This window comes from Monodelphis domestica, chromosome 4 (genome assembly GCF_027887165.1).
Source record: "Monodelphis domestica isolate mMonDom1 chromosome 4, mMonDom1.pri, whole genome shotgun sequence".
Taxonomy (NCBI): Eukaryota; Metazoa; Chordata; class Mammalia; order Didelphimorphia; family Didelphidae; genus Monodelphis; species Monodelphis domestica.
In genome coordinates this window covers 435,676,340-435,704,130 of record NC_077230.1, presented here as the reverse complement: position 1 = coordinate 435,704,130, position 27,791 = coordinate 435,676,340, and the positions used below count along the sequence as shown (strand labels likewise).

Below are 27,791 nucleotides of genomic sequence, written 5' to 3'. Positions count from 1 at the left end.
AGGCAGGACTTACCTTCCGCCCCAGCACTCAGACTGCCTCCTGCTGGATTAATATTTCTCAACATATAATTAAATATTGTTTTTGTGATTAATCACTATGTTTAAATTATGTTTGATTTGTAGCAATGAGAATACATAATGCATATCAGGTATTTACATTTTGAATCATAACTGTAGCAAAATTACAATTTTGAAGTAACCACCAAAATAATTTTTTGGTTTGGGGTCACCACAACATGAGGAACTGTATTTCAGGGTCATGGCATTAGAAAGGTTGAGAACCACTGTTTTAGAAGCACCTGAAATATGTGGCTGGGACCCAGGTGTCCTGATTTCCTGGCCTCTGATTTCCCAGAGGATCCACTTGTGTTCCACTAAGAGAATGCCCCTTAGGCAAGGATAACAAGATAAAGGTTAAGACTCCCAAAGGGTGCAAATGTTTCTAGGTTGGAGGAGGGAGTTAAATTAGGGTAAATCTAGGGTGCAGACTGCAGGGAGGACAGGGATGCCTACCGAGTGATTTGGGGAATGTGGGAGAGGGATACGATTGGAAGAATCAGGAGGGATGCAGGGTCTGGATGTCCTCCAGAAGAAGCTGAGTGTAGCAGGGGCAGAGCTGGAAGAAGGCAGGAGATGCTGCTCAGAAGGAGGATGTGAGACTCAGAGCAGAGAGAGAGAGGGAGGGAGGGAGGTTGAGGGAGGAGGAGCCTCCCAGATGGGCAGCCTGAACTTGTGATGGCAGAGGTGGAATTTGAGCCCTGGGGTGGAGTTTGCAGGCCTGGGAGGAGTCAAGAGTAGAAAGAGGGATTCCAGTGGTCCAGATATTCCTCGTGATTGGGGGAAGGGCTTGGGGAGGAGAGGCAGTCAGGGTCTGAGCTGTTGGCCACAGGAGCCACTGGAGGAAAGGGAACATCCTGGATCTTAGCTGCTCTGGGCAGGAGCTTGGGACTGTGAAGACCCGCCCAGAGTGGGTTGACTGGAAACCTGAACCATTGGAGCTGAGATCAAGCTGCCTTCTTTCTCTACATCTACAGGGATTAGTCTTACTTCCCCTGCCGCCGCCATCTCTCTGCCTTCTGGGAGTCAGTCCTGTGCATGCAGGTCCTAGGTAGGTCTGAGCAGGGAAGCCATGTGGCACTCAGGTTCTGCAGACTGCCTTTTCCTTTCAGTCTCATCCTCCTTATCTAACCTCATAGTGAGTGTTCACTGGGGCTGACAGGAGCCCTTGGACCTCCCCCAAGCGGCTCTCTGGCCAGCTCTCCTTTGCTGTTTCTTGTCCAGGTTCCCCACCACATCCTTCATGTCCTAGTACACTGCCCTCAGGATGACAATTGGGTCACACTTCAGAGTTCTCCTATGCAGACCCAGGAGCACTGCTTCTAACCTCCCCACCAGGACCCAGGTGGCCTGTTTCCTTCCCCCCAGATCCTGTCCAGATTGCTTTGTCCCAGCAACAACCTTGCCTCTCTGCAGGGACCCAGGAGTCCTACTTCTTTTCCTTCAGGACCTCCGTAGGACCCAGGCACCAAAGCTTTAAGGAAGGTGCCTTAACTGGATCTATGGCTCTCCTGCAGCCTCCCTTTCAGATCCCAGGCATTGAGCTTCCTGTCTCCAGTTTCCCTCCAGGGCCCCAGAGAACCAGCCTCCAAGCTAAGCTCCAGAAGAGGGTCCCAAGAGTCCTCCCCAGCTCCTGGTTAGAGCCTGGGACCATCATCCTGCATCTGAGTGCCCCCTTCAATCAGGGACCCAAAAGCCCCTTCTGCCTCCTGGTCTTTGTAGATGGATGGGCAGAAGAGAAGGAGTAAGAGAGGGAGGGGGGAGTATTCCTGGTCAGATCACCTTCCTGTCCCTGCCTCACTTTCTTTCTTGCCCTCCCCCTATACCCTGAAGGCTCTCCTTGCTGGACCTCAGCCTGCCTCAATCCCTGCAGCCAGCCTCCTGCCCAGGAAGAGGAGACAAAGAGCTTGCAGAGGACCCAGAGGGATGGCCCCTGGGAGCCCTGGCCCCCCAGCCCAGGTGAGTGTAGTGTGCCCAGAGCTGAGCCCCAGCAGCCCTGGGGCCATTGGCAGAGCCCCAGAGGCCTGGGTAGGCAGCTGCCAGTGTGTGGTACCCGGGATGGTTTCTGCCCAGAAATAGGCAGGCAATGGGATGGGGTGGGAACCAGTGCCCTACTCTCTGCTGCTGCTTTTTAGGGTCACTCCTGGCACTCTGGCCCTTACTGGGCCCCCATAGACCCCCCCATGGCGGCCCTCCTGTCTTTGCCTCCTCAGTGTTCCCTCCTTAAGGCTCCCTGACAAGGACGACCTCTTCCCTCTTTAGTCTGTTCCTTAGACTCCATGTCTGCTCTGTGCATGCCTAGCACACATGTGTACACACACATACACACATACACACACAGAGAGCTGCTGGAGCTATCCCAGGAAGGAGGAACCAGGCCCTGCCCCCTAGGAGCTCCCAGTCTAGTGGGGGGACAGGTGTCAGCAGCTGTGTCTACACTGGCCCTGCAGTATGGATGGGAGGGACTCTCAGAGGGAGGTTGTGGCAGTGCTAGGGGCCAGGAGCTCTTTTCAGAGGGTCAGATGTGAGCTGAGCTTGGAAGAAGGAAGCCAGGAGGCCCAGGCAGGAGGGAGAACATTCCAGCCTGAGGGAAGCCATTGGAGATGCCCAGAGTCAGGGTCTGGAGGGTCCTGGTCAGGCTCAGCCAGGAGGCCAGTGTCCCTGGTCAGAGGAAAGGAGAAGGGGCTTGGGGCTGCTTAATGGGTGTCTGCTCTGTGCCTGCAGCCTCCCCCTTTGGTCTCCTCTGATCCTGTCCTAGAACGCTCAGGCTCCCTGGTGGCAAGAGGCTGAATGGGACTGCCCAGGACCCAGCTAGACATGTGTACCAGCATGAGTGCTTTGGCTTGAACTTCATCTTCCTGGCATGGTGCCAGCGTGTCTAGCCATTCCCCGATGGCTGGGCATCCACTTCATCTCCAGGGATTTGCCTCTGTCATTTCAGGTGTTCCTCCTGGCCCACCTTTTCCAAGGTCCAACATTTACAGTCTTTCAGTTCAGACAACAATCTATTAGTGGAGCCATTTCTGGACCAGTAAAACTCAAACAGGATATTTTCATTGGTGGAATAAAACAAGACAGGACTAGGGCTGACCACTGCCGTCTTGTTTCTCTGGAAATACGCGTACAATTTAAATTAATATCCAATAACTCCAAGTATTATATTTTTTTAAGTTTATTAATAATCACTTGAGGTAGAAGAAATAAAAAGAACAAAAGTAAAAACCTGAGTAAAGCCACATGAGGAAAATTCTACTGCCTGGCACTTAACCAATGAGAACAGCGACGTCCCCGGAAGAAGAGAGCAAGGGAGGAACTACATAAAACATATCTTCCCTATGTTAGTACATTAACATAGATACTTAAATGGGGTGCTGAGAGTCCCTGGGGAGCAAAATTCTAATTACACACACGGCAGGGTGGCCCCAGGGTTGCCTCCTCTGTAAGGTTCACATTTCATTCCTGATTTAGTTCTTTGGGGACCAACTGAATCAGGTGGATGTCTTCCTTTTGGGGATTGCCCCTTGAATACTTGAGCCCATGTTCCCTGTACTCTGTTCATCTAGTAGAATTGTGAGAACCCCAACACCAGCCCTTTTACTGCCTCCCATGCTCTCACCACCCTTAGACCAGTGAGAACTCTAGCACCATGCTAATCATTTTACCCTCCGACTCCTGTTCCAGCTTTCTTTTGTGAAATAGAAAAGAACTGGGCAAGGTCTGAACAAAACTGGCTTTCCTGTAGGAGCTCAAGGCTCCAGAAACCAGGGTCTGCACACTCCCAGCATACCCTGAGTCTCAGTTCTTACAGTAGATAGAGGTGGTGACTCAACAGTTTTCATACAGAACAACAGGCATTATGGACTGGGCCAGGTGTTCAGGTTCTGAACAGGGGTGATGGGCTGGGCTCTCCTCCTCCCTTTACTCCTTTCTCAGTTATGAAATCTGGGGACGAGCGGCTCAGTTTTCCTGTGACCCAACCTCTGGAGGCTGTGCCAACGGTATGGGAAGAGATCAGGCACTTGCATCTGTAATCGCAAAAATGTGGGTTTCCAAGACTGTGAATTGCCAAAACTGGTTTCGGCCAAACTGTAAAGATAATTTTTAGTGTCTTGATTTATATTAAAAATAAGTGGTCGCCATGGGAAAATTCCCAAATATGAAAATACCCAAGTCAGCTGGGTTTTATGGAGATTAATATAAGTGAAGGAATTAAGGGAAGGAAAGAAAGAGAAAGAGAAAATAGTAGAAAGGGCCTAGGCCTGAGCCTTAAAGGAGACTAGTCAGTCTTTATCATTCACCACAAGATCGTTCCAAGCAAGCTCTAGTGTTCAGAGAGACCCTCCAATTCAGCTTCCAAACTGAACTAAACTCAATTTCGAACTCCCCTTCCTTTTAAAGAAATTTTCTCTTGTGTCACCTCCCCTAAATTTTCACATCTACCAATCACAGTAGATGCTTTTTCCCAGGACTGCCCGTTCTTAGTTTTTACCACTCTTTAGTTCTCACCTTCTCTGGGTAGTCTAAAACTTCACACCTCTTTTGTTAAGCTTGCCTTTTGTAAGTTGCTTGACCTTTTAGTTATTAATTTAACCTTTATAGGTACTTAGCACCCTTTTGTATTAGATCTAAAAATAGACCTAGCTTAGGGTTTTTGCTTCACTATAAGTATGAGTTGGGGACTTTTCATTGTTCAATCAGGAATTTGCAACTTTATATTCCCCATAGGCACTGTCTGAGCAGAGTGGAGTAATTTTAATGTTCTCAATGCATTCCTAACCAAGTACCTCCATTGTAGAAAATGGGGAATATCTTAATCAAATCTTCTGAAGTACAGTCTGAGCAGTTTTAAGATTCACACATCACTTCTTAGGCATTAAATCCTATTTTGATTATATCTTACTTAAATCCCACATTTACTACTTATCACACAATGAATAGGGGAATCCTCATAAGTGATAAAAAATTATTTAACTGAATTTCTTCTTCCAATCCTCTCTCTGGCCAAAAGTTGGACCTGTTTCTTGATGTGCCAATACTAAATGCATAGAGGGCATTCCTCTATGGGTAATGCATGGTCCAGAGAGGACACAGATGACAATCGAGGGGAAAAAGAGAGGAAAGGCAAACATCTAATAGTCAAATGCAAAAAACAGCGAGATCAGGCAAAGATTTACTTCCCCCTTTGGAACATAAATTCCAAATGAAGCAGAAAGTGGGACAGCTTTAAAAAGCACAGGGGGGTTAGAAGAGCACAGTTCAAAAGATTTCTAGACCTTGGAGAATGATTTCCCTCTCGTGGTTGGCATTTGGAAGGTCTCAGTTTACATTGAATAAGGAGCATAAGATGGATGCACACATATGCCAAAGGGTCACTGGCAAGTTCCCTTCTAGGGCGTAGGCAGTGGGCACAACCTTAGACTTCAGTGGAATAGGGAGCAGCTACTATGAGGTGCCAGAGGCAACTGGACCTGAGTTGGAAGAAGCAGGGGTTGTTGCTGTTGGAGGACTGTAGCAACAGGGATGGCCAGGAGAGGAAATACATCTCTAGTGTTCTCTAAGCAGTGTCTGGTCTTTGTGTGGCTCTAGATAAAACATGGCAGTGGTTCATTGAATACCTTGGAGTCAGGAGATGTCCAACAGAGAGGGGCCTCAACAGTCTCATCTCTTGAGGTTTCCTTTACAGAACCAGATCCCTCACTTTGTTGTTGGGAAGTGTGATTGCAAGATCTGCAGAGCCCTTCCTCCTAGGTCCTTAGATGGGGTGGCTTGCAGCTATCTGGGAGGCCACGTTGAAAATGTAGCAAAAGAGGAAGACATGAGTTGAATGTCCAACCTTGCCAGTGAAGAACTTCCACGAAAAATGCCAAATTTAAGAAAAATTTCCATGGTCCCATTTAAAACCATAAAGGTAAGGAGATATCAGGTATAAATAAGAACAGATTAACAGAGGATATTCTAGTTCTAGAGTTACAGGGGTATGTTTAGAGTTTTTATTTTTCATCCTTTGTTTTACAGAAGAAATGAAAACAATAAATAAAAGTGGTTTTACCTGTCTGATAGAGAATTGCTCCAAAACAATCAACTCTAAAAAACTCTTAAAAAGATGAGTTGGATAATTATTAACAGAGATGAAAGAAAATGAGATGGAAGATCATTAAATTCCTAGTATTTATGTCTTTTAATGAGATTTTTTTTTGTCTGAGATCATGATTCCTATTCCTGCTTCTTTTGCTTCTGAAGCATGATAGATTGTGCTCCAGTGCCTTACTCTCTGTGTGTCTTTCTGCATCAAATGTGTTTCTTATAAACAACATCTTTTCACATTCTGTTTTTTAATCCACTTGGCTATCTGCTTCCATTTTTATAGGAAAATTGGTCATTCACAGTTATGATTACAATATATGTCCCTCCACCCTATTATCCCTGTTTATATTTCTTTCCTGTCACCGCTGCTTCCTTCAATCATCCATTCTTTCTATCAGTTCCCTTCCCCTCATCTTATTCTTCTCTCCTACTTTCCTATAGGGTAAAATAGATTTCTATACCGCATTGAGTGTTATTCCCTCCTTGAGTCAATTCTGAGGAGAGTAAGGTTCAAACATTGCCCACTGCCCCCATCTTCCCCTCCACTGTAAAATCTCTTTCCCACTTCCTTTATATGAGATAATTTACTCCATTTTACCTCTCTTTCCCCTTTCTCCCAGTGTATCTTTCTTTCCCCTAATTTTCTTCCCCTTCGGCTATCATACCATCATAGTCAACTCACACCCATGCCCTCTATGAAAATTCTTACTAACTGCCCTAATTATGCTAAATTTCTTAAGAGTAACAAGTATTATCTTCACCTATAGGAATGTAAAGAGTCTAGCCTTATTGAATCCTTTGTTTTTTCTTTCTTTCCTGTTTACCTTTTTATGTCTCTTGAGTCTTGTATTTGAAAATCAGATTTTCTGTTTAGCTCTGGTTATTTCATAGAAATGCTCAGAAGTCTTCGATTTCATTAATTATTTTTCCCCTAAAAATATGTATTTGTTTTTCTGGGTAGGTGATTCTTGGTTGTATTTCTAGATCCTTTGCCCTCTAGAATATAATATTCCAAGCCTTTAATGTAGAAGCTGTTCAATCTTATGTTATCCTAGTTGTGGCTCCCTGATATTTCAAATCTATCTTTCTGGCTGCTTACAGTAGTTTTTGCAGAGCTTTAGAATTTGTCTACAATATTCCTAGAAGTTTTCATTTTGGGATCTCTTTCAGGAGGTGATCAACAAATTTCTTCCATATCTATTCTACCCTCTGTTTCTAGGTCATCAGGGAAATATTCCTAAATAATTTCTTGAAATAGGAGTCTAGTCTCTTTTTTTGAAATCATGATATTCAGATAGTCTGGTGATCCTTAAATTATTTCTCTTTGACCTATTTTTAGGTCAGTAATTTTTCCAATTGATTTTTTCACATATATCCCCATTCTTAAAAATTCTTTTCACTTTTAAAATTGTTTCTTGATGTCTCAGAGTCATTCCCTTCCATTTGCCTATTTCTAAATTTTAAGGAATTTTTTTTCATAAACTTTTGTGGTTTTTTTTCCCATTTGATTAATTCTACATTTTAAAATTGAATTTCTTCAATGAATAAAAATTCATTCATCCTTTTCTCATATGGCCAATTCTGCTTTTCAAAGAATATTTTCTTTTGTGAAATTTTGTAAATATTTTCCCATTTTGTGGGGTTCCTTTAGGAAGGTACTGACTTCATTATTTTCTTGCATTACTCTCCTTTCTTTTCCCAATTTTCCTATAATTCTCTCATTGTATATGAACAATATCATTTGAGTTCTTTAAGAAATTCTTTTTGGACCTAAGACTAATTGGCATTGTTGTTTGAGGCTTTCCCTGGAGCTATTTTGACATAATTTTCCCCTTCTGAGTTTTGTTTTGCTTTTACTGGTCACCCTAGTAAACGTCTGTGGTTAGATTCTTCTTTTTTTCTCTTTTCCCAAGATTATTTCATGACTTTTAACTTTATGTTTTTGGGGTGAAGGGGACACTGTCTCAAGTTTCAAGTTTTTCATACCAGAGCTAGTTCTGGGATCCTGTAAGGTTTCAGTTCTTCCAAGTGATAGGATCTAATAAGAGGCATAGTCACTGCTGTCTTAGTCTATAAACAACCACAAGCACTATTTTGTACCCTGGATCTATGACCAGGATTCCTGCACCACTGAAGTGACAGGCTCTGGTGTGCTAGGGCTCCTGTTCATCCTGAGACTGTAAATGAGGCTTGGGACCCAGATCCTCAGAGGGGTAATACAACAGAGTCCTACACCCAGTGCCAACAAAGGGGCTTCTGTAATCTCTTTCTGACCAGTTGCCTGGCCCCTTCTAGCCTGTGGGATGGAATTCTGGAAGTCACTGCTGATTCAGTGCCGGCTTGCATGGATGGGGCTACTGCTGGCATGCACCAAGGCTGATAGACTCCTAGCTGGCTTGTGGAGAAGAAATTTCACATCATCTTTTTTTTCCTCCAGAGATCCTCATATGTCACTGAAAACAGACATAAGACATACCATAAGTAGAAACTATTCATAGAAACACATTTCTCAACTTCCTTCCAACTGACTATATAAAAAAATTTTCAGTATTCTGTTGGACTTCTCATGACTAAGGGTCGAAGGGCTGGCTTGGACACTCCTAAAGGGGATGGCCTTTGAGGGAATCTTTTTTGTGCTTCAGTTTCCTCCTAAAACTTAATGACCTCTTAATGAGATGACTTCTGAAGTCTCCTTAAGCTCTGTGCCTATGACTTTTTGATGGTTAGGTGTTGGTGACATTCAAGGATGTGGCTGTGGACTTCACCCAGGAGGAGTGGCGCCTCTTGGACCCTCATCAGAAGGAGTTGTATAAGGAGGTCACACTGGAGAATGCCTGGAACATGCTTTCCATGGGTGAGGACCATTTCCCCTGTTAATTCTGAATCTACCATCAAGGGACTGTCTTCATTCCCTCCCTAGTCTGTGAGGTTTCTAGCACTTATCAGTCATGAGTAAGGCCAAAATACCAATTGCTTATATGGTGTAGGACAGGACCTTTCTGGGTTCCTGTAAAAGGTCTTTGCAATTGATACTAAGCTAGGGGTTTCCTTCATACATAAGCCAAATTTCAGTACTAATCATGGGAAAAGAAGGGAAGGGAATAAGCATTTCTGTATGCTGACTATATGCCAGATACCATGCTAAAAACTTTCTTGTAACAACCCTTCTAGTTAGATGCTATTCATCCTCATTTTACACTTGAGGAAATAGAGGCAAACAGAGGTTAACTTAAACAGAGGTGACTTTATGAGAAACTTGGGCAGTAGGTATTTGAGAATGGATTATTTGGGAATCCATTTGAACTCAGGGCTTTCTGAATCTATCTCCAAGGCACTCTCCACTGCACTATGTGTTGTCTCAATTTGTAGATAATAGAATCTATGGAATCAACTCATCTTTCTGTGAAGAAAGTGGAAAAAAGGATTTTATGATTCCCAATTATCTCCTTTCCATCCTCCACCAAAGCTCCCAGTGATTAATACCATGGAAATGATCCTTGAGGAGTCCTGGGAACCTGGGAAGAAATGACAAGAGACTTTCCATCCTCATTCCTTCCTTATTCCAAATGCCCAGGTCTTCCAGTTCCCAGAGATTTGGTCTCCCATTTTAAGCAAGTGGAAGCTCCATGGATGCTGGAGGAAGAAGGCTCAAGCAACTCCTGTCTGGGTGAGTGAAGTGACATCAGGTTTATGAATTCTGTTATGCTTCACTTGCCTCTGTGAAGGAAATAATAGATTTAGGAATGGGAAGACTTGATTTACAATTTGTTTTCAGACACTTTTTAATAGTGTGATCTTGGTAAAGCCACTGAACTTCAGTTTCCCCATTTGTGAAATAAGGGGATTTGGCTCTATGACCTTTTGATTATTTTCCAGGAATCAAACTTGGATCCTATAGGATCTATTGTTTGGAACCTTGGGTCATGGAACTGTGCTGAAAGCATCCCAAAAGGGCTTCAGCTATCTAATACAAGCTCTTTCCTAGATCTTTTTCAAGCCAGGCCTTGTGGGAAGTGCTGGAGATTCATAGAAAAGCAGGTGACATCTTCTTGCCCCTCAAGAACTCCCCAGCCTGTTGGGAAAACAACCTGGACACAAGGATGTAAAACACACTCCATGGATGAATAATTTTGCAGTAGATCTAGAAGGAGAAGGCAGTTTGGTCAACGAAGATTGCAAAAGGCTTGTTGTGGGTGGTGGGCTTTACTGGGGCTTCAGAGAAGGCAGGATGAGCATTCTAGGGATGACGGGCAGCCAAGGAAGCCCCACAGAGATGGGCATCAAACAGACCAATAAAGAGAAACAGGAAGGACTGCAAGCTAATAAAAAATGTAAACATTTAACACAAGAAGAGAGGATTGAAAGTGAAGTGGAGGGGCAGCCTGGTACCTCAATGGATAGAGTCAGACTGGGAGATGGGAGGTCCTGGGTTCATGTCTGGCCTCAAACATTTCCTAGCTATGTGTTCCTGGGCAAGTCACTGGATCCTTATCGCCCAGCCTTTTCTGCCCTTCTGCCTTAGAACTAATACATAGTATTAATTCTAAGATGGGAGGTGTTAAAATTAATTGTGTTTGAGACTGAAATATATTATTAGGTGGTCAACAGGGATTTAATTTCTAAATCCCAAAATGAATTACTAAAGTAAATGGAATTTATGGTAGTTTATTTACAATATTTACAATAGAAGGAAATCAAGGAAAGTGAGAGAGAGCGAGAAAAACTCTGGCTTCTTCTGATATCACTTAGAATTTCTAAGCCCCAGCCCATCTCAAGATGATGCGCCTTTCCTAGAGGCTTCACACCTCCAGAAAGGCCGGGTCACTAAGTCAGCTTTTCACTCACCAGTGGTGACAGTCTAAAAGAAGCCTGGGTGTCTGTATTCTGGCCATTTCTCAAGGGTCTGTTTTCCAATAGCTCTTCTGAGTCAGTGCCCGAATGAATGCTCTCCTTCTGCCTTTTGGTCTTCTTTTTAAAGATATTTTTCTCTTGTATCACTTCCCCTAAATTTCACATCTACCAATCATAGTAGACACTTTTCTCCAGGACTGCCCACTCTTTAGTTCTCACCTTCTCTGGTTAGATTATATCTTTTTGGATTATTTAATACCTCTTTTGGTAAGTTCACCTTTTGTAGTTACTTAACACCTTTTTGTAGTTAAAATCTAAAAACAGATTGTAGCTTACAATTTTAGCTTCACTCTAAAGGAAAAGCTAGGTACCTTCATTGTCAGGAGATAGCTAAATTCAATCTTCACAGAGGGAAGGGTTTTTAAAAAAGGAAATAAGAATGCAATGGGATCCTGAGAAGGAGTTTGACTGTCGTCCTTCCTAATTGAAGAGGTCCAAAATGTCATCCCTGTGTCAGGGTTTATGTACAGTGGGTCCAGCTGTGGCTGATCAGTCCAGGACAAGGTTGGAAGGCTTTGCCACAGGTCAGGCACTGTTAAAGCCCCCCTGGGGGGGCAGTACTGGGACCAGAGTTCCCCAGGTAAGGATGAAGGAAAAGAATAGAGGAATAAAAAAGGTGGAAATTATGGGGATCTTGTCTGTAGGTAAGGACAAGGGAAAAGATAAGAATCAAAATATAACAGACACAGTGTGGAGTTGGAAAGGTTTTGCCCACTGATGGCAGATACAGTTTATTGCAGGCAGCTAACAACTTTTAAAGGTACAGATCACAAAGAATGAAAGCATTCCATTGAGACGGGTCCTTGGGAAAGAGCTGAGACAGTCCCTGGGAAAGTGCAACAAGGATGGTAGACATGACACCTGGTGCAGGATAAGGATTCCTGGAATTTGGGAGAGAGAATATTTTCAAGAAATGTAGTTGGGCATTTGGGCTAAGATAGATTCAAGCACCATTCAAGGTTCATGGAATGGTCAGCAACAGCATGTTTTTGCTAGCAATAGACATGTATTATTCTGAGAGGCCTAAAGAAGGTGAGGTAGAAGGCACTTGGGCTCGCTCTCAGACTTTGAGTTTTGACCTCTTGACAGAGGGCACTCAGATCTTTATCTATATGGGCTCCAAGTTATCAACCTCTGACAAGGCACAACTAGGCTTTGTGGACAGCTGAGATGGAGACGGGTCTCAAGTTCCACATGTCACATTTCTTTTGAACTGAAATTCTGCTGTGCTCACAGAGCCTTCTTTCATGTGGGAAAACCATCCTGGATGGTCTAGTGCCCGTGTCCATGTCTCCCACCACTTCTTCTCACCTCCATGTGAGCTCTTGTCTTGTGTGAGTTCTCCACAGAATAATCTTTAAGGCAAACACACATCAGACATGCAAACACGGTAGCTACCCCTTTGGAGTTGTGCTCTCTGCAGTAGACTGAATGCTCTTCAGATCAGCTTGGGAGAAGAGCTCAGGGTGCAGGACCTTGTCCTGTCAAGTACTAGTTTTCCCTGAATATCCTATAAACCTGCAGGATAGGGTAGGGAGAGAGAAGGGGATGGGCTGGGGGTTAGGGCGTGGCTGTGTCCCCAGAGGACTATTGGCCTCTGTAAGGTCTCCAGAGTTCTAGGGTCCTTGGTGACTGGGGGTACTGCCATGGAGACCAGCAGCTAAGAAGCCACCTATGTGAGAGGACAGGGGTCTCAGAGACCTCACTCTGTCATTGTTTCCTGACCCCCTCCACCTGGATCCTGCAGAGAAGGAGGCACCCCTGCTGCACCCAGGACTGGTTTGTACAGCCCAACTTTAGGCTGTTTGTCTCTGGGTAGATGGGGCTAAAAGAAGAGGGGCATTCCAATTCTGCTGCTGGCACATCCAGGGTGTGTACGTTCTCTGAGACTCAAGCAAAGATCTAAGGCTTTTCTGTTCAAAGATATCTTTAAACCAAAACATGGTATCTACAGTCAATGCACACTACCATAATGTTTACCTCTGGAAGCCCCCCAAAATATGCTGACACATTCCCAGAAAAGCAATGATATACACACATATACAGTAGTCATTAAGAAGGAAATAACCTCCAGAGGACTGGCTAGGAACTAATTGTTTTAGTGATTGTTGCCAATTCCTGGATTTTAGCAACAATTGTCTTGTATTCCATTGCATGACGATAGTCCACTCCCTAAAATCATGGAACCTTAAGTGATACTTTCCCCCAAAAAATATTTTTCAAGTAGCTGAGCACAAAGTAGTACTTACTTAAGCACAGTGAATTTAACTACTGAATGTCACAAGAATTATAGCTTTTAAAAATCCAATCAAATTTGTATGTCAAAAATGTTTGAACTCAAAAAATTAATTTTTGTCATTTTAGTTATTCTGTCTTTTCCAATTTTTCATGACCCCATGGACCATGCCAGTTCCTTTCATTCTCTACTATCTTTTGTAAGGGGGAAAAAGGGATTAATTTATAAAAGGTTGGACTGGATTATTTTAATATAGGGTTGCCAGGAATTTAATTTATTCCAAAGAGATTTATTTACAATTTATTTACAAAACATAGAAAGAGTGAAGTAAGAAAATCAGAGAGAGGATAGAGTAATATATATAGCCTAAGCACTAAGTAATTTACTCCGACCCCTGGCTCAAAACCAGGCAGGGAAGTTTAGTCCTTAACCAGAGAGGCCTTGGCCCTTGTTGCTGAGGACCTGGGAATGTCTCTCTGGATAGGTCTCTACTGAGACTAGTTTCTTCAGAAAAATATCCAGGAAAGGAGTCTGCTCTTTTCACTCATCACATGTCAGGCCAAAGGAAGAGATTTAAGAACAGCCTCACCAGGAACAGGGTCTCGGGTCCAGTCAGCAGATTGTTCTCCAGCCTCAACTCCAAAGAATGAATAACTGCCTCTCACAGGAAGTTCAACTCCAAGTAGAACTCCAAGGAAAAATTGCACTCAGGAAGTTATAACTCCCTTTTAAAGACACTTTCTTTTCTGTCACTTCCTGTGCCTTCTCCTAATTTTACACCTACCAATCACAGTTGAAGCTTTGCTTTAGGACTACCCAGGGGCAGTCAGTTTAATTCTGATTCATTAGCCATGATTGCACATGTGGGTCACAGACCTCCCACACTTAAGTGTGAATGGGGTGTTTACACCTTTGGTGATGTGATTAAATCTAAAAATGGTCAGGGGAGTTAATTTAATTTTCACAACCAGGGGAGAGGTAAATTTAATCTTCACACTCTTGAAGCCTTTCCAAGTTCCTGTTCATTGTTTCCATGACACTATCCATCTCATCACCCCCATCCCTTTTTTCTTTAATCTTTCCCAACATCAGGCTCTTTTCCAGTAAGTCTTACTTTGTCACTAAATGGCCAAAATACTTACGCTTCCATTTAATATTTGACCTTCCAGTGAATTGCTTGAGTTGATTTATCCAAGTATGGACTGATTTGTTCTCCTTGCTGTCCCAGGGACTCTCAGAAATCTTTTCTAGCACCACAATTTGAAAGTGTCAATTCTGTGATGCTCAGCATTCTTTTCACTCCAGGTCTTCAAGCCATACATTACTAATGAAAGAACCCTAGCTTTGGCTATCTAGAGTTTTGTCAGCAAAGTGATGTCTTTGCTTTTCAGTAAGCCATGCAGTTTTGCCATAGCTTTCCCAAAAATGAGGAGGAATTGAATGGCTGCATTCACCATCTGCAGTGATCTTTGGCCCAAAAATATAAAATCAAACCCTGCTTCCATTCTTTTCTCTCTGTTTGCCAGGAAGTGATGGGACCAGCTGCCAAGGTCTAAGTTTTTTAATGTTAATCTTTAAACCAGTTTTTATACTCTCCTCTTTCACCCTCATCAAGAGGCTTCTTGTTCTTCTTCACTTTCTGCCCCCAGAGTAGGATTGTCTAGCTGAGATGGTTGCTCTTTCTCTTGGCGGCCTTAATCCTGGCTTTAGATTCGTACAGTCTGGCATTTCACAGGATGTCCTCTGGCCATCCTCTTTTTTCAGTCTTAAGCCAGTCTACTGTTCCCTGTTCAATTCTATCTTCTTGACCCACCTTCAGGTTCCTCAGGAGACAAATAAGATTCAGTACTCCTGTCTCTGAAGAATTGCTACATCCTGGTCTGAAAGCCTTTAATGTAGTCAGTGAAGCAGAAGTAGATTGTTTTCTGGATCTCCTTTGCTTTCTTACAGAACAATTCTCTTAGGATTCATTTGGCATTAACTCCGACTTGTGCAATAGTAACTAAAATGATACTACACACGTGCTATTTGACTTCTTTTTTTTAACTATTGCTTACTTGATGGTTTGTAGACACACTCAGACATATAAACAAGTGAGGGGAAATGAAATAGCTCTGTGAATAGAGTGCCAATTCTCAACACAAGAGGACTTGGGTTAAAATCTGGCCTCAGACACTTCCTTCTTGTGTGACACTGAGCAAGTCATTTAATCTCAACTGCCGGCCCTTACTGTTGTTCTGTCTTTGAATTGATGTTAAGACAGAAGATAAAGTTTGGGGAGAAAAAGAAATATAAGCAAGTTAAAATGCAATAATAAAATTACCTTTCTTTTAAAAAGAAAGTTCATTATAGAAAGTCCTTTTAGTACTGTGAAGAGACCATACCCATTCACTAGGTTTGATTCTTGGTCTCAGCTACAGGGATGTTCATCATCTAATTCTGACATTCTGAGTGCATGGCCCAAAGTAGGAATGTAATGAGAATGCTGATCCTGCTTAGTTTTGCAGGTTTGTATGAAGCTCTAGCATTACTTTTCATGAAGCTCTCTATAAATTAAGTCAACCTGGGATATATGTAGTAATTCAAATGATTAATTCTGCCCATTTGATTTTGAAGCTTCTTCTCTTTGCCAGGGAAATAAATTATAAATGAGTTTACTTTCTATCAGTGGAGAGAAGTTCATTTATTTGGGTATATGGTTACCTATCCTCATATACACATTTCTTTGTTTCCTTCAGATGGAGAGAGGAGGCTTGAAGTGAGACAGACTACTGCAAAGTTCAGGGAAGAATCACAACAGCAAAGAGTCATGAATGACGGTCATTGTGACTTCAGCCTGAGAAAAATCTGTGTCTCTGATTTCAAGATAGGAAAAAAACAACATGAATTTGATAAAAACGGAAAGAGTATCATGCAATATTCCATCTTAATTCAGTGTAAGAAAGTGATCTCAGGCAATGACTATTCTCAGGATAGTAAATATAGGGAATGCTTTAGTGTTCATAAGAAACCTCCTGTATTACAAACCTATCAATGTCATGACTGTGAGATGACTTTCAACTTAAAATCAGAACTAATTGGACATCAGAAAAGTCATGCTGGAGAAATGCTTTATATACATAATGCAACTGAGAAGGCCATCAGTCACAATTCAGAGCTCACTGACCACCAGAAAATTCATAATGGAAAGAAATATTATGAATGTAATAACTGTGGTAAAGCCTTTAAGAAACAGTTATCACTTCATCACCATCAAAAACTTCATACTAGCCCAAAGCAGCATAAATGTATGCAATGTGGGCAAGCCTTCAGCAGACAGTCATCCCTTATTTCCCATCAGAAGATTCATACAAGAGAAACATCTTTTAAGTACCTTGAATGTATTAAAACTTTGAGTGAAGACTCATCCCCTATTGTATATCAAAGAAGTCATACTGGAGAGAAACCTTATGAATGTAATCAATATGGAAAGAAGTTCAATCAGAAGTCTACTCTTGCTCAACATCAGGGAATCCACACTGGAGAGAAGCTTTATGAGTGTAATGAATGTGGAAAGAGTTTCAGACAAAAGTCCAGTCTTGCTGCACATCAAGGAATCCACAATGGACAGAAACCTTATGAATGTAAACAATGTGATAAGACTTTCACACAGAGGGGCCATCTTAGTGTACATCAAAGAATCCACACTGGACATAAACCTTATGAATGTAAACAATGTGATAAAACTTTCACACAGAACTCCAGTCTTACTGAGCATCAGAGAATTCATACTGGAGAGAAGCCCTATAAATGTCATCAATGTGGAAAGAATTTTAGGCTGAGTTCCAGTCTTAATGCACATCGCAAAATTCACACTGGAGAAAAACCTCATGAATGTAATCAATGTGGAAAGACTTTCAAATGCAATTCTGATCTCATTAAACATCAAAGAATCCACACTGGAGAGAAACCTTATGAATGTAAACAATGTGGAAAGACTTTCACACAGAGCTCCACTCTTGCTCTTCATCAAAGAATCCACACTGGAGAGAAACCTTATGAATGTAAACAATGTGGAAAAACTTTCACACAGAGCTCCACTCTTGCTCTACATCAGAGAATCCACACTGGAGAGAAACCTTATGAATGTAAACAATGTGGAAAGGCTTTCACACAGAGCTCCACTCTTGCTTTACATCAGAGAATCCACACTGGAGAGAAACCCTATGAATGTGAAGACTGTGGCAAAACTTTTAGCAACTGCTCATCTCTTGTTGTTCATAAAAGAATCCACACTGGAGAGAAACCTTATGAATGTAATCAATGTGGAAAGACTTTCACACAGAGCTCTAAACTTGCCCAACATCAGAGAATCCACAGCGGAGAGAAACCTTATGAATGTAATCAATGTGGAAAGGCTTTCAGAAGAAGCTCCCATCTTGCTGGACATAAGAGAATCCACTCTGGAGAGAAACCCTATGAATGTGATGACTGTGGCAAAACTTTTAAGGACTGCTCATCTCTTGTTGTTCATCAGACCATCCACACCAGAGGTAAAATTTATGAATGTAATCAGTGTGGTAAAACTTTCAGGCAAAAGTCATCCCTTATTTCCCATCAGAGAATTCATACCAGATAGAAATCTTATCTCAGTTATGAGTGAGAAAAAGCATTCAAATGAAGTACAGAGCTTATTAGTCATTCTGAGGACAAGATGAACATGGACTCTATGTGGGAAATCCTTCAGTTAGAGATCATCTCTTACTTGACATCAGAGGATTCAGAGTGGAGGAAAAACCTTAGGAATGTGCTCACTGGGGACATGCTTTTTGTTGAAAGTGAGAGGTGTCTAGAAATCAGAATATTCACACTGGAAGTAAGGTTTATGAAAACCATGATTGTAGGAAAGCCTTGACATGGTTTTATTCTTGACTGTACATTGGAAAATAAAAATTTGGGATCTAATTAGAAAGCAAAGTCTTGCATCAGCAAAGACTTAAAATTAGATAATCTAAATTTCATATTGTGCACAAAGTCCTATAAATATATTGAATTTTCTTCTGAAATGCTATTGTTTCTCACTACTCCTCAGCAATGTTCTATAGCATTCTTATAAGATAACTTCATCAGCCATTCCCCAATTGATTAATTTACTCCCTTGTTCCTTGTTTTTTGATGATACAAAGTTCTAGTATAAATCTTTTGGTTAATATTGAGCATTATTTCTTTAGGCTAGTAGGTGGCATAGTGGATAGTGTTGCTACTAGAGCCAGAAGACTTGAATTCCCATTCAATCTCTGACACTAGCTGTGTGAACCTGGGCAAGTGTGACATGGAAATCACTTTAAAAGACTGATATATATTAATTTAAGGTCGCCAAGGAATTCAGCTATGTAATTCCTAAATGAAAAATCAAGTCAGCAGTCAACCTTTTATGGAGTTTAATTACAAACAGGAGGAAGAAAGGTATTAGAGATAGAGAGAGAGAGGGAGAGAGAAAGGGGAGAGAAGGGAATAGGGCTTAAATACCCCTTCTGTTTAGGCTGGGCCAAAAGGCCCAATCCCTTAGATAGCTGAGGCAAAGAAAAGAGATCAGTCCCTATCACTCACGTGACCAAAATGGAGAAACAGTCTCAGGGGCCTCCACCTCCAGCTTCCTTCAGAGCAAGCTTCTCAGGGCAAAACCTCTCCAACCCCCCCAGTCCTCAGACCCTACTATCTTTAAGGAAAACATCCAAGTTCCCTCCCCTCAGTTCTCACATCTACCAATCACTGTCCATGTCTTCCCTGTGCCAATGGTGGCTGTAGCTTAACCCAGGACCGCCCAGAGGTCTGTGGCTTTGCACATGTATGTTGAAGGTCATATTCTCAAATAATTAAATCTTGATCCTTTGCTGCAGCCCTTCCTAAATCCTGTTACCCTGAGTAGGGTGGAGATTGGAATAATTAAATTTTGATCTATGCTGCAGCCCTTTCCATTGTTCAGCAAAAGGTTTCTGTCCTAAAGTAATCTTAAGAAGGGAGGAGGAGGAACCTCCCTTGCCAATGGGGTTCACATTCCAATGGTGAAATTTCCAACATTCACAAGTCTAAGAAATTTTAAGGTTCACACAAGACATTTACTATATTACTGCCTCTATTTCCCCTATCTGTAGAATGTGTATACTAAGAACATCTACCTCTTAGGGTTGATGTGAGGATCAAATGAGATACTCTCTGTAAAGCACTTTGCAAATATTAAATCACTTTATATAAATGCTCACTATTATTACTATTCCTTGGGTCTTGAGTCTTATAGTAGAGCCACTAGCTAAAAGTATAGACAATTTAGTCACTTTTTCTTATATTTGAATTGATACTCAAAATAGCCTCAAGCCTAGTTGGTGAAGCAGTGGCTTGTGAGCACAGCCAGCATTCAGGAAGCTGCTCTGTATCCCCTCTTCCCAGAGCTGGAGGGCAATTTTTGCATGTCCCATCCCTTTGTCTAGTGACTGAAAGAAAGCACTTTCTCCCATAATCCAGGTCTCACAGAGTGTTTGAATTTGCTGTCTGGGCACTGAAACTGGGAAAAGGTTCATCAATCCTATCCTAGAGGCAGGCAGCATGTATAGTGATAGACACTGAGTTTAGAGTCAGGAAAACTTGGGTTCAAATTCAGCCTTGGATGCGCTCTACCTTTGTAACTGGGCAAGTAATACCCCCTTTGTAAATTAAGAAGGTTGGCCTCTTGAGTACAAACAATGCCTCAAAGAGAAATGCAGAATGAACACAAGCTCAGCAAAGGTTCTTGGAAGAGTTCTAGAAAGAGATTTTTAAAATCAAATAAGAATGGTAGAGGAAAAGTTGGGAAAAGAAATAAAAAACATTTTGAGAAAATTATGGTAGGAGAATAAAAACCCTAGTAAAAGTCATGCAAAAGATGAAAAAATTCCTTAGAAATCATAATTGGCTAAATAGTACAATAGACACAAAATATCACTGAAGACAACTCCTTCAAAATTAGAATTGTTGAGGTGAAAGCTATTAAATTTGTGAAGCATCAAGAAATAATCAAAGTAAAACAAAAAAACAAAAAAGGGAAATAGGAACCTTTTCATAGACAAAATAGATGACTTGGAAAGGGGATGATGGAGAAACTTAAAATTATTGAACTAGGAGTAGGTAGTGCAGTGATTAGAGCACAAAGTGTGGAATCTAGTGGACCTGTGTTCAAATGTGGCCTTAGACACTTCCTAGCTGTGTGACTCTGAGCAAGTCATTTAACCCCAATGACCCAGACCTTATTGCTCTTCTGTTTGGGAATCAATACTTAGATTATTGAACTACCTGGAAGCCATGATAACAAAAGAGCCTAGACCTCATGTATAAGAAAGTGTAATGGAATACTACTTAGATATTTTATAACTAGAGTGCAAAAGTAAAACTATAAAGAGCTCACTGGTCACCTCCTGAAAGAAATCCCAAAATGAAAACTCCCAGGAATATTATAAGCAAAATCCAGAAATCTTAGGTTAAGGAGAAAGTACTACAAACTATTAGAAAGAATAGAAATATCATGATGCCATGATTAGAACTACTTGATATTTAGTATTTATTACTATTAAGGACTAGAGAATTTGGAATATGATCTTCTGGGAGGCAAAAGAGATAGGAGGACAATTAAAATTAACCTACTGAGGAAATCTTAGTATCATCATGATCAGGGGGAAAATGGTTATTTAATGAAATAGAGGACATTTCAGCAACCCTAAGAGTCTAGGGCTGAATAGGAAATTTGACATTCAAACAAAAAACTCAAAAAAAAGATATAAACGTGAACCTGAGTGAGAAATCACAGGGCACTTGAAAATGTTACACTCTTTACAATCCTATATGGGATACATGTATCCCCTAAGAACTTTATGATCATTAGAGTAGTGAGGAGCCTACTTAGAGGGCATGGGTATGCATCTATAGTGCTGAGATAATTCCAAAAGAAGAATGGAATAGTGAGAAAGAGGGATGTACTAGGAGAGGGGAGAAGGGAGAGAAAGTATGGGTGAAATTATCTCACGTTAAAGAGATATGCAAAGAAAAGATTTAAAGCGAAGGGAAAGGTTTGTGTAAGAAGTGTACATGGCTTTATATGTATATATGAGTATGTACAGAAACAGCTGGGGAAGGAGTGCAGTCGACAAAGAAAAAGGATGGTGCTAAGAGTGTAAATTCAGGGAGGTTAGTGTTAATGATTGGAAGCAAAACAGATTTTTGGGGAGGGGATAATCCAAAAAAAGATAAATAGAAGAGAATAAGAGGGAAGGAAATGCACAATGAGCAATTATAATTGTGAATGTAATGAACTCACCTATAAAATGTAAAAGGATAGCAGGATGGTTTAGAAAACCGAATCCGGCAATCTGTTGTTGAACCATGAAGACACTCAGAGAGTTAAAGTAGGGGGCTAGAGCAGAATCTAATTCACATGAGCTAAAGTAAAAATGGCAAAAGTGATCTCAGACAAAGCAAAATTTAAAATAAACCTAGTAAAAAGAGATAATCAAGGAATACATTTTGTTAAAAGCTACTATTGACAATGTCTTAATATCATTACTGAACACAAAAGCACCATATAGCACAGCATCCAGATTCTTGAGGAAAAAGTCAAATGAGTTACAGAAGGAAAGAGGCAGGAAGACTATACTAGAGAGGTCCTCAATTTACTCTTCTCAGATCTGGTTAAACCTAAGAAAAAATAAATGAGTAACAATTCAAGAAATAAATTGAATTTTAGAAAAGATAGATATGAGAGACTTCTGGAGAAATTAGAATGAGGACAGAACTGAGTATACCTATTTCTCAGTTGTACATGAAACCTTCACAAAAACTGACCATGTATTAGGGCTTAAAAATTTCACAACAAACGAGAACAAGCAAAAATAGAAAAGGCAACTTTTTTTGCTGCAATGCAATAAAAATTACATTCACAAAAGAACCTTAGAAGCATAAATTAAAAATTAATTGGAGGAAAGCTGGCAGCACAGTAGATAGAGCACTAAGTGTGGCGTTGGGAGGACCTAGTTTCAAATCTGGCCTCTGATACTTCCTAGGTGTGTAACACTGGGCAAGTCACTTAATCCCAATTGTCTATCTGTTCTTCTGTCTTAGAAGTGATACAAAGACAGACGGTAAGGGCTTAACAAAATTAATTGGAAACTAAATTATCCTAAAGAATAAGTTGATCAAAGAATAAATCATAGAAACAATAGTTTAGTGAAAGATAATGATGAGAGACAACATATCAAAGTTTGTATCATCTGGTCAAAGCTATACTTAACGGAAAATGTCTCTGAACACTAACACCAATAAGAAAGAAAGAAGAGATTAATGAATTGATGATACATGCAACTACAAAAAACCCTATAAGAACAACATATTTCAAATCTCCAATTAAACACCAAATTAAGAATCCTGAATATGAAAGGAGAGATGAATAAAATTGAAAGTAAAAGGCATTGTGCTAATAAATAAAAGTTGTAAAATGTATGTTATTGGCTAATTTGATTTGAAAAAGAAAACTAAATTACTCATATCAAAAATGAAAATGGTATATGTGCCACCAATGAAGATGAAATTAAAGCACAAATTGGACCTGTTTTGCTGAACCATGTGCCAATTTATCCCAGAGTCTAAATGAAATGAATATAAATACAGATACAAATATGAAAATAACAGATTAATAGAAAAGAAAATAATGTAGTTAAATAATCCTACCTTAGGGAAGAAAATTAAATGTCACAAGTAAGATCCCTTAGAGAAAAGCCACAATATCATATGGATTCACAAGCAAATTCTATCAAATATTTAAAGAATGAATCCATTTGTTTGAAAAAATAGGTAAAGAAGAGCTACTAAATTCCTTCTATGGCATACAACTATAGTTTTGATAAGTGCAAGAAAACTAGACCAATTTTCCTAGTTAATATTGATGGAAAAAATTTAAATCAAATATTAGCAAAGTGATGAAAACAATATATGAAAAAGATCATACAGCGTGACTGAATTCTTACCAGGAATGGAGGGCACATCCAATATTAGAAAACTATCATTGATCATATCAATAAAACAAGAAAATTCAATTATTATATCAATAGATGCAGAAAAACAACACAAGCCCAATGAAGTAATGATTATATTAATAAATGCAGAAAAAGTTTTTCACCAAACAGAACCCATTCCTATTAAATATAATATATATAATAAATAATAAATAAACCCATTCCTATTAAATATAGTATAAAGGATAAGAATAGCTGAAGATTTTCTTAAAATAAGAAGTAGAATGTATCTCTAACTAATGTATTTTCTGTATCAGATTAAAACCTAGAAGCCTTCCCAGTAAAATCAAGGGTGAAGAAAAGTCCATTATTGCCATTAGCCTAGAATCTCGTACTGGAAACACTAGATGTGCCAATGACACAAAAGAAATGGAAGGCGCAGGCCTGGGCAATGAGGACAGCAAAGGAGGGCTTTGGGCAGGTGCCAGGATGGCGAACTTGTGGAACTCTGTAGACACAACTAAGACACCAGCTCCAAAGACAACGTTAGCAAAGCAGCAGGCTGTAAGGAAGCAGCTTCAGTCAGCTGGTATTCCTTGCTTCATGCCTCTTTCTGTTCCCTAAATGTCGCCCCATTCGATGGTTGGCATTTTAGTGATAAGGTAGAAGTCATAATCCCAGGGATTGACTGACTAACTGTGAGTGACAATAAATAATGCACAACCAGAGTGTGAGTAAGAGTTTTTCTCCGATGGAGCGTCTTCCATCATCTCGGTGCCAAGGGACGTGTGTGCCTGCCTTCAGCATCCTGAAGTGTGTCCGGATGCTCCTGAGGCGTTGTGATCCCTCACGTGGCCACAGAATGACCTTGGCCGTCTCTCTATGTATGGATACAGATATAGCCCCATAAGGAGAAGGTAGGGGAAGACCTCCAGGGACCGGAAGATGGACTGGTCCCCTTCTGGGGTGAACTGGGGCAGTTTGGCTCTTTGGTGTATAAATCTCTGTCAGTGGAAGAGCTTGTGATTTCAGCCCATGCTGGGTCTGTCCAGAGACCCTCACTCTGATGGGCACATTCACAATTCTTTTACAAATTGGCTCCCCAAGACACTGAGGATTCAGACTCCAGGATTCATTGGTCCTTCCAGTAGACATTTCCAGGAGCTCCACTGTGGGATCTTTTCCTTGAAGGACTTCTGAAGCCTGGAGCCAACCTCATCCAAGCACCCTCCTCTTCTGACCTTTTCTTTTTCCCTTTTGGGCACTTTTTTGTTGTCTCTATATGTTTTCTGTTGATTTGAGACTCTATTTCCCTTGACTGTGGACTTTTATTTTCTGTGACTTTGATACACTTGACAGATAGATAGGTAAAGAAGCTTCATTACATGTCCTTTTCTTTGCTGGAATGAGAGAAAGGGCCCTGTTTGGGATATGTTTTTGCTAGGACTTTGGTGGGTTTAAGGATTTATTCTGTTGCCATTCATTTAGTTTTGTGTGGATCTGAGGAATTATTAGGGGGTTTGGAAATAATCACAGACTCTGTGACTATTCCAGGAGAGCAGAGTCATTTCTTTTCATTTTCTGAACCTTGAAATAACAATTCCCAAATTTATTCTTTCTTTTGTGTGCTTCAAGAGCTATCTCTTATGTGATATGAATTTGTACTCCTCTTTCTTTTAAGGACAGTTCTGAAAATCCATTTTGGTATTGTCTCTATCCTTTAATTAGGTACATATTCATACTTGAGGAGGATATCACAAGGCTCTCTGGTGTCCAGGAAGACTCATGTCTCTTGTCCCCTGTGACTCTTGGTGTCCAGAAGATTGAATTCTGACCTGGCCTGAGGTCAAAGCTGTCCAACCAGAAAAAAGTGATGCTACCGGGGTTACAAATTATGGATCAAGGAAGGTTGTGGTCTCCTTGAGAGAAAGCAGTAGGAGTGAACTGGGCTGAGAGGTGAGCAGAGAACTCAGATTAGCTAGGCACTTGGTCATGGGATTATGGGCCCTTCTCTTTTGGGCCCACCTTCTCTAATGAAGAATCATGAATTAATATAGAGTCTTCAGAGAATCCTAATCCCATCACTGGTCAGCACAGATAGATTTCCATCCTCGTTTCTGACTGGGAAGAGGAAGCTCTCAAAGTTCTGTAGCTTATTGCTTGAGGGACAGGTGGATCAGCAGGTTTTTGACAGTAACTCCTTGGAGAGACTTTTGGGGTCCCAGGGGTGGGGGGAAGCTCTCAGTTATCTAATCCGGCAATCTCTGGAGCCCCTCTTGTGAGAGGATGTTCCTCTTCTAAGAAAAGGTTCCTAGAGGGTTCCCAGTCCAGGCCATGTTGGTGCAATGAGGGCAGGCTCCAATGGTAGGAAACAGACTTCAGTGTAAATGAGACCCCAGGCTGACTTAGTTTCAGTTCCAAATGAAATCTGGATTAATGTTGACGCTGTGAATAATAATTCCTATTCCTGTGGAAGACACAAGCCCCCACATAAACCATCTGAGCAAAGTTGAACATTCACTAAGGGGGGAGCAGAATGAGGTGAGGAGTCAGGCCTCAGGTGAGAGCCAGCTAAAGGCCATAGGTGAGAGCCAGCAAGCATAAGACCTGAGACTGCTTCCCTTAGATGATCACATGGTGAGTGATAAGGCTGACTGCCCTTTCCTTGGCTTTTCTGGAGGCACCTGTCTCTGGAAAGGCCCATCTCTTGTGACTCCCTTTCCGTTGGCTTCCTGGAGTCACTAGCCTCTGAAGAGACCCCTTTGCTGAGACCTCAGAACTCCTGCCTGGTTCACATTAGGCCGGGGCAGTTATCCTTCCGTTTTTCCCCTCTCTCATTCTTAATTTCTTCCTTCCATTGTAAATAAACCATCATAAACTTCTATTCTGACTTGAGTATTTCATTGAGATTTAGGATTAAAATCCCTGGTGACAAACTAAAAAAATATATGTTCAGTCTAACCATAAAAAAAAAAGTCTCCAAGCTAATAATAAGTTTATGGAGAGAGGGCCAGTCTCACATTATGACGGATTCTGGTCTAGACCAAGACCAAAGACCTTGAGCCTTTTTCGTGCACAGAAATCTGATGACAGTGTGATATTAAAGGCAGAAAATAGAGTCCAAATTAAAGTAGGAGGAAAATAAATCTTTCACATGGGCAGGTCTTATTGAATGCCACAAGTGCGGAATAAGCTGGGAAGTACAGAAATCATCACTATGGGTGGTAACTAATGTCTTATTATGAGGGACCTTTCCAAGGCCTCAGCAATAAGGGGTCAGGAGTCAGCTGCCCAATGACTGACTAGTACTCACCACACTCCCTGACTGTCTCATGTCCTACTCAGCAGGCTGTGCTGGGCTTGGCAGGAACATTTGGGTGACAGGCTTACGGTCCAAGTGCCTGGCAGCAAGGCTGGATACCACACGAAGCTGTCGTTTTCTCAGCTAATGCTCATCATTCGTAGAAAGCTAACCCTCTCCTCTGTGCTAGACTCTTCTACTAGTAGGACCATAAAAGGGGGAGGAGGCTTCTCATTCACAACGGGGAGGCGGGGCCCCTGGCCCCAAGCAAGGAAACGGGGCGCCCAGTGCTGGGATCCTTAGAAATCTGGCCCACTGGAGCCCTTTTCTACAGAAGATCCCGGGTCCTCAAGGACAGCACGTCCAGTGACTATGAGAAAGAAGAGAACTCCCGTGTTCTCCTCAGCAGGGCCATCCGTCCCAGCCCCCCCCACCCCCACCCCCAGGAATGGAGGCTGCCTAGGAGGTCAGAACCAGACCTCCAGGACGCCTGGGTCAGTGTGGGAAGTCCTGTCACCAGACAGAAACCAGGAAGAAGGCTTCCTCCCCAGCATCTAATCTAATATAAAGTTTGCTTCTGTGACTCCCGAGTCCTGGGGGCAGAGCCCAGGGCGGGGAGGACCTTTGGGTGAGGAGAGGAGGGAGAACCGCAGGCTCCTCCAAGATTGTGCCCACGCCAGGACGGGAGGGGCAGGCCTGAGAGGTGGGGGCGGGGAAGAGGCGGGACATTTCCAGGAGACAGAGACCCCGATAGTTAGGACCTCGGGGGAGCTGTGCGCGTGGATCCAAGGGTTGGGGGCGGTGGACGCAAGGGGGAGCTCCTAATGGAGGGCGGGGGGCGCGGCGCCCGGGGCCCAGTGGGGAGACAGCAGAAGACCCCCCAAAAGCGGGGACGTTAGAGCGCCGACTGAACTTGCGCCCCGCCCCCGCCGACCTGGATCTGACAGCGGAACTCCAGGCTGGCAGGAACAGGGAGGAAGCGGAAGAGGAGCATGGTGCGCGGTCTTCTGGGAAATGTAGTCCACAGATCCTCAACCCACCAGGCTCAGCCAGGCCTGGGCCCGAGAGGAGCCCCAGAAGTGCCCAGACGGCCTAGAGCCTCCCCAAAAGCCCTCGCATGGGGCAAGGCTCCGCCATCGAGAAGAGGCTGAACCAAGGCTGGGGCCCGATGGGAGGGGCGGGAGGGGGT

At 42.1% G+C, this 27,791-nt stretch overlaps 1 protein-coding gene and 1 long non-coding RNA gene across 3 annotated transcripts; one reads left to right on the top strand and one right to left on the bottom strand.

The window, feature by feature from the left end:
• The first annotated feature begins 828 nt into the window (after nucleotides 1-828).
• On the top strand, nucleotides 829-26,183 carry LOC100616741 (zinc finger protein 883-like). Of its 2 annotated transcripts, XM_056825762.1 has the most exons (6): nucleotides 829-1,108; nucleotides 1,891-2,016; nucleotides 8,869-8,995; nucleotides 9,716-9,808; nucleotides 16,027-17,820; nucleotides 25,030-26,183. In XM_056825762.1, exons 2-6 carry the CDS (start codon nucleotides 1,984-1,986, stop codon nucleotides 25,104-25,106), a joined length of 2,124 nt encoding a protein of 707 aa, XP_056681740.1. In that variant the 5' UTR covers nucleotides 829-1,108; nucleotides 1,891-1,983; the 3' UTR covers nucleotides 25,107-26,183. The 2 variants fall into 2 exon arrangements, with proteins under 2 accessions (XP_056681740.1, XP_007492386.2); XM_007492324.3 differs by having other exon boundaries at nucleotides 16,027-26,183.
• LOC103100479 (uncharacterized) lies at nucleotides 6,028-27,791 on the bottom strand. The gene is made up of 3 exons (XR_466674.3): nucleotides 26,615-27,791; nucleotides 9,625-9,858; nucleotides 6,028-8,594 (listed from the first exon to the last, which is right to left on the bottom strand). It is a non-coding gene; the product is annotated as an uncharacterized LOC103100479 (long non-coding RNA).